At 40.8% G+C, this 9450-nt stretch overlaps 1 protein-coding gene across 1 annotated transcript in view; it reads left to right on the forward strand.

Moving 5' to 3' along the window:
- Positions 1-175: 175 nt before the first annotated feature.
- LOC108790133 (probable enoyl-CoA hydratase echA8) overlaps positions 176-9450 on the forward strand; it is a 53155-nt gene continuing 43880 nt past the window's right edge. The window contains exon 1 of the mRNA XM_018560342.1: positions 176-312. Coding sequence (XP_018415844.1) covers positions 183-312 — 130 coding nt within the window. The 5' untranslated portion in view covers positions 176-182. The remainder of the gene's footprint in view (positions 313-9450) is intronic.

Genomic DNA, 9450 nt, shown 5'->3' on the forward strand with positions numbered 1-9450 from the left:
ACAGGCTAAGTTTAAAGCATGAAGAGTATGTAGTCATTGCGGATTTTTTTTTAAATATTTTTTTCTTTCAAATGGTATTGGTTTAATTTACTCGATTTTCTTGTTTGCTTTATGTATGTCAGCTTCAGAAGCCAACTAATGGTGGTGTCAATTTCCTTTTCATTCAGCGCTTTGGTTTTGGGATGCTTGTAAGCTCTGTATTCAGATTACAGCTCTGGAAATCTCGGAGAGTCTCTTCAGAAGCATTTACTACTGTACTTTCTTATAAGAAAAGGTTGTTCTCCAGTAGTCGTGACCCATCACAACCGGGAGGTATGTACTGTAGCTGTGCAACTCTGGTATTTGTATTTTAAGTGGCTACAGAACACTATCATAATGTAAAAAATACTCTGCTTTCTGATAATAAGATTTATTTTTAAAAGAGAACAACTCAGATAGCAAGCAATTGAGGTGCAAGTTTGAAAATGACTTGCTAAACTATTGCAGACTTGCCAAGCTTCACAATTTTGTTGCACAATTACAGCAAGTCTGCATTGCAAGTCTCCAGACCAGCGACCTTGCAGAGCTCTTGCTCAGACCTGCAAGACTCTTGCTGTAGACTTGCCAAGCAAATTTGCTACAAATTCAAAAAGTGTCAACTAGAACTTGTGCTGCGAGTGTTCTGCAAGTCTACAACGTGCCAGGAATGTGTGCGGCAAGTTAACAAGAATTACAATTTAACCCTGACACAAGTTTGTGGCAAGTTATCCTTGCTATCTGGGAATGACCCAATCTTTTTGGCTGTAGTTCTCTTTAGGGTCAGGGGAGGACATATACTAATGCCCTCCTGTGACCCAAAACTCAGCATATATTGTGACTCCACTACCTGACTGACAGCTGACTCTGCTTCTCCAGAGCCAGCTGTGCCTGCCCCCTTCCCCGTCCGTTCCTCCATTCAGTGAGAGGGGAGTGGGGAATCCCTGCAGGGAGATGATCCGGAACTGAGCAATCGGCGATATGTGATTGCCCAGTTCTCGATCAATAGAGCTCACGTTCGATAGCTTCATTGTCACACGTCAGCTCTAATTATGGGGATGAGTGTATCTCACTCTTCCCATGGTTCTACCTTAAAGGAGAACTATGAGGTGAGTGCTTTTCACTCACCTCATAGTTCTAGCCGACCCTTGACAATGAGACCGTCACAGGTCGGGTCAGTAGATCGAGAGGTGAGAGAACACATACCGGCGTTCGCTCACCTCTCGATCCTGTCACAGCCCTCTGCCGTGACAGGGGAGGGGCTGGATTCCCCCCACTCCGATCCGCCAGCGCTGACTGGCGGAACGGACAGGGGAGGAGGCAGGTACAGCTGGCTCTGCCTCTAGATAGGAAGAGCCAGCTGTCAGTCACGCAGCTGGGCGGATCCAGACATAATTGTCGGGATCCGCTTCAGCTGCGGCGTCTTAGTATACCGCGAGCAGCTGCTTGCGGTATACTGCGGCGTCTCAGTATACCGCGAGCTACAGCTCGCGGTATACTGAGCTTAGGGTGACGGGAGGATGCTAGTTTGTGTCCTCCCGTTACCCTAAGGAGAACTATGGGGAAAAGCCTTAACCCCATAGTTCTCCTTTAAGCAAGGCACTTGTGACAAATTCCCATGAATATGTGAGGAAATATGAATGCAGGGGAGATTTTCTTTTTCTTTTTTGGTTTCTGTGAGACGCTCCACGTTCTAGCACCCGAAAGGGCAGATGATCTGAGCACTGTCAGGTCTGGGCCCCACCATGGCAGGATAGTTTCAGCTCCAACTAGAGAGCAGCCGCCGCACCGGGATGTGTGATCTGGTATGTAAGCACTAAACACCAATTTGATCATAGGACTCTTTTTGCTCCCACTTAAAGCAATGGTATGATACTTATTATTCCCACTGAATCTAACAATATGGGTTTTATTTTGCTCCCACTGACATTAAAGCATGCATAAAGTTTATTTTGAATCATTTATCAAGAATTAGTATATGAGATCTTAACTACATAGAGAAGGGGAGGAGAAGTGGTGAAACATTATTACCTGGTCATAATTTAGAGTTGGAATTGTGGAGAACCAAAGGGACGATCTATTGAGCTTTTTTACCTTTCTATGATGGGAAGGTAATGAAATTGGTGGATGTGTGTTTCCGACTTGTTACACAAGAGCACTGATCTGGGAGACATTTGAGTTAGTAGTCTTGGAGTGAAGAGAAGATCAAGATTTTATAGGCGACTTTCGCTAACTATATTTTTAGGGTTTTTTTTTGCACTTTATTATAGAAAGTGTAGAGCAGCTCTCAGAGTGACAGAGCTGCCAGAGTGAGCTGCTTGGAAGTCTCAGTGTCCTCTGCTCCTTTGCATCTAGGAGATCTGAGGTACGATGAGCAGAGCCATCACCAGGGCACCACTCATAGTGGATGAAGTGTGGGAAGTGTTCATAAGTCTGCTCACAGTGTCTTCAAATTCAGCTCATTTGTAACTAGGAGCTCTAAGGTACACTGAGCAAAACAAAGGGGCTGGGCCATCGCCAGGGCACCTTCCATAGTGATTGGAGTGTGGGAAGTGTTCATAAGTCTGCTCACAGTGTCTTCAAATTTAGCTCATTTGTAACCAGGAGCTCTAAGGAACGCTGAGCAAAACAAAGGGGCAGGGCAGAACTCAGTTTTTGGTCAGTGGGCATTACTGGGTGTGATTATTGAAAATAGATACTATTCAGTCCCACAAAGCATCAGTGTTCCTTATGTTATTATGTCATCTCTGTAGACCCTCTAACTACAGAGGGAAGAATAAATGACATGGCAAATGACAGACAGCGTGATGCATACTGTCACACAGCTGGACGTACTGGAACCTTTAAGGATTTTTCATTGTAATCATGGACAGGATGGGGATTTGTGAAGAAATTGAAAACCAGAGTAGCGTTAATGAGGTAATTACTTATGCAACTATACTTTTATTAGCAAATTTGGAGTTCCACTTTAACAACATTGGGTTTCTTTTACCCCCACTGATGGTAGAACGTACTTTACACCCACTAATACCAATTTTTTTTTTACTCCTACTGATACCAACAATGGGGTTTATTTTACTCCCACTGACAACAACAATGTGGTTTATTTTACTCCCACTGACACCAACAATGGGGTTTATTTTACTTCCACTGACACCAACAATGGGGTTTATTTTACTCCCACTGACACCAACAATGGGGTTTATTTTACTCCCACTGACACCAACAATGGGGTTTATTTTACTCCCACTGACACCAACAATGGGGTTTATTTTACTTCCACTGACACCAACAAAGGGGATGAATGGGATACATTGAAGGGTCCCTGAGGACGGAGTTTCCTTAAAGGAGGTATTCCCGTTATATGCATGTCTTTTCCTGTTTTATTTATTTATTTTTACAATATATATGACCCATGCATTCTTACGCCCTGAACTTCAGCTTGCAAATACTGACTACATCTCGGAAGGTAAAGTCATGTTATGCTTCTTGCAAGTCATGACTCTCTGTTGGTCAGAGGGACATGGCACATTGCCAGCTTTGTGGTCTCTTTGAGGCACTCAGTATGGTTAAGAAAGTACTTACAAGCACCTCTAAATACTTTTTGACTGGCTGTGCTGGGTTGATAGGGTTAGTTTTACATAAACCAATTCATAGTCTTGAGGCTGAACTCTGGGCAGATAAGACTCAATTAAGACAATTATGTACTGATTAATAAATCAATATATTATTATATTTTTTTTAATGCAACTAGTGTAAGTACCTACAATTGATTTGATATCAGCCTCTTGCATTACCCTCCACAGCAGCACTTACATTAGGGGAGTGGTGTACAGGTCTAAAACCAATTAGGTGTGCTGTATGCAAATGTGATAACAAGGCACATGCTGATAAAGGGAGGGAGCAGAATGAGCAGAAGAATGACCTCATCAGTCTGCCGCTGCTTATTCACTGTCCAGTCAGCAGAGAGGTGGGCAGACACCACAGTGTACCTGTAATGTAAATGCTATCATCCACCTGGCGGTGCAGTATGATAGGGTTGTTTAAATCTGAGAAATGGATGGACAGAATTAAAAATCGTTTGACAGTCAAATCAGTTTCCTTATATGTACTGTATGTATTTAATATGTGTCGTTGCCTGTTGCTGGGGTCTCAGCATTAAAATGTAACCTGTGTTACAGGATGCACACATAGCTGCAAATGTCAAAGTGTGTTGTTTCCCGTAGTATGCCTTCTGATGGTAGTGCTCGTTAAATAAAAAATGTGTGCCATATTGGATGGAGAGCCTGCTACGGTCTAAACTAGAAGCCTCTTCACATAATTTCTGTGCATATGTATTATACTCCTGACCACCAATGTACAAAGAAGTGTACAAAACATGTGATGAAGCCTGACACGGTTCTTGCACTGCGGCCCAGAACAATGTCCCTATGCAAGCAGAGAATCCCAGAAGTGTGCAGAATGACAGTGCAAATCTTTATCAGGTGATCATCGGACAGTTTGAACTGTGGATAGCTTGGTAGTGTGAACTCTGTTCATGTTAAGATTTTCTGAGGTTTACAGGATATACTCTTGTGAAAGGCTGTACTCTGGAGTGATCTATGCAGGTACAGTATATTTTGCATGGGATATGATTTTATTATTTACTACCATGGCAGTATATACAGTTAGATTATTGTTGTGAGAACTGCATTACTGCATTACTAGAGTATTAAAATGTGATCCTGTAACACTTAGGAATGTTTATTTGTTTTCTCAGGTCCTAAACTCTAATCTGAGCATCAAAGCAGGAATAGGATTATTTGTAGCGTGAATAAAAAAATAAATGGATAAAAAATAAACAAACCGCTATATGAATTGCAAAATATAGATCAGGCGGTTCTCATATAAAAAAAACACCTCTGCGTTCTGTAGACTAGACCAGGGGTAGCCAAACACTGGTCCTCCAGCTGTGGTGAAACTACAAATCCCATGAGGCATTGCAACATTCTAACAGCCACAGACATGACTCCCGGTAGTTTCACCACAGCTGGAGGACCAGTGCTTGGCTACCCCTGGACTAGACTACATTATAACACCACTTCATTTAAAATAATCATTGCACTTTTATTCAATCATCCGACTATAATAACCTTCATATTCACATTTAACACATGAATAAAATCGATAAAACTGTAACCGCATGGTCTAACATAACGTAAGTCCTTCATTCAAGTCCTTGTGATATAATTAAACTGGTTTATAAAGGGTTCTCAAGCCATTCAGGAAGACTGCCACCCATATGCGCTTGTAATAGAGATATGCAAGTTATTTACTCCACTATCCACAATTACAAATACTATCCTCCAACAAGTGATATTGTCCCGCATTGTTAAGTACCTCAGGCCTCCATGGTCACCACTGTAAGTCAACATATATCCTGTTCATTACTGCAGAAAGAATCCTCATAAAAAATGTGGCTAATGATCATATTAAAATGATCAGGGAAGCATATCCCACCTCAAACTAACCACTCAACCATCACGTTCTCAAATAATTCCCCTCACAGCTACCTCCTCATGTATCACTTGCCCCTCCCTTTTAGATTGTAAGCCCTCACGGGCAGGCCCCTCCTTACCATCTTGTCTTGAATTGTATTGTGATTGTAATGTCTTCCTTATATTGTAAAGCGCTGCGCAAACTGTTGGCGCTATATAAATCCTGTATAATAATAATAATATAGCAATCCAAGCATGTAAGCATATGGCAAATGATCGTTCAATACTTCCCCAGATCAAAGTGATCAGCATGGAGAGTAAAAGTCTATCTTTGTAGACCATATAGTCAGTAGATGACATTAATGGATTGCGTTCTAGAGCATATTCACTTCTATACATCGCGTAATACCTAGTAGTGCAATATGCACCCATGAGCCAAACTGAAATAGTGGCCATATTAGTCCAATGCACACAAAACTGACGCATCCTGTGGCATGTACACACACCACCTGCCCTGTTGCTTCATGAGATTGATAGAATTAAATTCCGTGTTTAAAGTCAAACAAAACAAAGTGTCGGCTCACCAACTCAGTTCAAAAGGCGTTGTGAGACTCTCCCAAGACCTCAACTAAACTCAGTTAGTCTAATTGAGGTTTTGGGAGTGTAACTGTCAGATACCATTGCAGTATTAAAAATATTTTTTTAATTAAAACCGCTCATTTTGGTCTCAGTCCTGGTCATAGGTCTTTAGACCACTGGAGCCTGGGGAAGAAGAGGCTGTTGGTATTGGTCCCATCAGGAGGGACCGAGAACCAGGTTAGTATTTCTACTTCATTTTCTCCCCTAGACAAAACCAGTCTGGATATGAATTTCCAGTAAATTTAAAAAATAATGGGGTGTGTATACTTGGTCCTTTTTTGATTGGACAGTTACTAATCATTTCACAGCAGATAAGAGCACTTTCTACTAATATTCTTGTTGATTTCTTTTGTTTCTGTGCAATAGATGTGTTGGTTACTTGTATTGATGGCAGTCTTAGGCAGCTGGTCTTTGAAACACTTCAATAAATGATGCTGAATGTCCACGGTCCAACTGATGCAAGTATTGCTTGAAATGGTTGCATCCGCTGTGGATGAACCTGTGTGTTGGCACTTTGAAGGACTTCATATTTAAACTAATATCAACTACGTCATTCACTGACAGATTTGAGACAAACCACATGCATTGACCGCTTCCTAACTGCCTGTCGTCGGTGTATATTAATCAAGTTTAAATTAATATAGTGATTTTTTTTTTTCCTGAGTTCAACTAATATATCTGATATGGAACAGATCCAGGTACCGTACTTACAGTTAACACTACAGAGTGCTCAAAGGGTGGGACCGCATAGTTAAGATGTGACATGGCCATTTGCTGTTAAGCATTGCTCGTCTCTAGTGCCCTGAACTGACAACCCTACACCATGTCTAAAAAGTACAGACTGCTGTATGGTTTGTGTTTCTCCCTGTTGTGTGCAGCATTTAAGTCATCAGCATGGCAGATGTTTAAATTGCGTCATTGAGTCATCTGTAATGGATTGATTTGGGAATGACAATGTTTAACTTGGTTTCAGGTTCACAGTTTGTTTTGAAAATATATCATTATTCCGTTTCACATTGCATTGGCAGAGATAGCAAGCTGGAGACGTTCCAAGTTTTTTTACAGTCTAATGTTGTTGAGACTGGGTGCCACGCTAACAGTTGAGGTTGAAACCATAAGGCTTTACCCTAACAGTCAGTGCGGCATGGATGGGATCCTTTTTTTGCCTTCCGTTTTCTTATAATGCTCTAACCTAGAGTTACCATCAGGACTTGGTTGTGTGGATTTGGCTAATAAAAAGACGTAAACTAATAAGAAGAAAATAATCATATGATGGAAAATCCTGGTCGGACAAAATAGATATTATATGCAGTACCCAATCAGCAAACAGTGTAGCTTGCCATCAATGAAGATAGGTGCAAGTACCTAATAACCAGAATTTTATGAAATGTCAAGGTCCACCCGAGTGTATACTGTATGTATAATTCATGGGACATGGAAAAGCTGTATCAGTTCATCCATTCATGCTGGTCCCTTTTGAGAAGACTTTTAATTTAATGTTAACTAAAATCTTTGTCTTGCCAGGGTACAAAAGTAGGGCTAAAATGTTTACTTTTTTGTAGAAATTGCTGTGCCCAGATCTTTCTGTTACCTGTCGTGTGGACACAATTCTTGGCATTCTGTCACTTGATCTCTTTTGTAGTGGAGGATCTAAAGATCAGATTTGCTTTAGCTTACTCTGCTCTCTCCTATTAGAAAATTCCCTATACCGCTTAGTGTTTAGCCTTTCTTTCCCAGTGCTGCTGTGCAAGCAATTATAGGAGGCTGATAGCAAGACACATTCAGGTTCTTAGTACAACTTTAAAGAAGAACTCCAGGGAAAAAAAAATATTAACCCCTGCAGTGGGGCTACCCCCGCACTGCAAAGGTTAGCTACTTGTTTTTGCTTAGGTTAAAAAAAGTATTACTGTACTCACCGGATGCTCCAAGTTGGCTTGTTCTTAGACCGGTCCCGGGAGCCTCTTTCCCCCTCCTTTGCAGCGGTCTAAGGTCCCGTAAATCATCATGTCTATATACTGTGTATAGACCTGAGGAAGAGGACACAGGCTGGAGGAAGCGATGTGACAGCTGGCCGGTTCGTAGCTTCAGGTGAGTATAGCTTTGTTATTTTTGCATCTAGACACAAACAAGCACTTAACCGGGACAGGGGTAACCCCACTTCATGGGTTAATAAAAAGTTTTCCTGGAGTTCTTCTTTAACTTTTAGGTATAGGTCCACTTTAAAATATGCAAATTGTTTTCAGATTGGATAATGGTAATTAGAGACACAATTCTATTTTATCCTTACTGTAATTGATTTGACATAAATCTGAGCAGGGGGATTTATCAAAATCTGGAGCAACTATGCATGGCAAACATTCAACTTTTCTCTTTCATTTTCAAATCTTAACTTATGAAACTGAAGAGAGAAGCTGATTGGTTGCCATGGGCAACGGCTCCAGTTTCTGTCTGCTCCAGTTTTGATAAATTCCCCCCACAGCCTGTTTATGAAGCCATTTTTAGAAACACAGACAGGTATCAAAAGTGACTTGAATAGACAGTTTGTACATTGAATTTAAATGTTCAAAGTACTTGTTAGTTTTCATTTTTATTTATGTATACTTTGTTTAGAAATTGCTATTTTGCTCCTTCTCTCATCTTTAACCGGACAATTAATCCAACATATTACTATGTACAGGAAACAAGAAGTCAAAATTAGAAATTCGGGACTCCCGTTCCAAAGCCAGTGCTATTACATCTCGCCAGGATAGACGGATATTTGTTAATATGAATACACTTGTTGACGTCTGAACTTAGCAGTGCCTCTACCTGAACACCCACATTATTCTATTTTTGTAGCTGCGGTTATCCACAGCACAGCCAACATAAATAGTTCCTAAACCTGAAGTCCATTGGGTCCACACAAAAACAAGATCACTCTGTTAAAACAAGCAGATGGCATCTTTTAAATACGTGCAAACCACTTACCTGGCCATTTTGCTGAACCACTGATATCTGCAAGAGGCCACAATACACCTTGCATGCTAAACCACATTTCCTTCCTGCTACTTTTCTTAGCTGGATGACGACAAACAAGGGAGAATTAATTCTTGCTGTTTTAATGGTTTACCACATACATGGATCATTTTAACACAAGTTTATTTTTTTATTATTTTGCAGAAGGTATCATAGAACAGTCGAACCTACAGGAAACCATACAAATGCATTCATACTAATTCAGACTTGGGGTTCTTGGTGGGGCTCTCCACTATGGATATATATATACTGTGTGTATATATCTATATATCTATCTATATATAGATATATAGGTCTATATATA

The sequence above is a fragment of the Nanorana parkeri genome, unplaced genomic scaffold, assembly GCF_000935625.1.
Source record: "Nanorana parkeri isolate BGI_ZX_2015 unplaced genomic scaffold, ASM93562v1 scaffold451, whole genome shotgun sequence".
Taxonomy (NCBI): Eukaryota; Metazoa; Chordata; class Amphibia; order Anura; family Dicroglossidae; genus Nanorana; species Nanorana parkeri.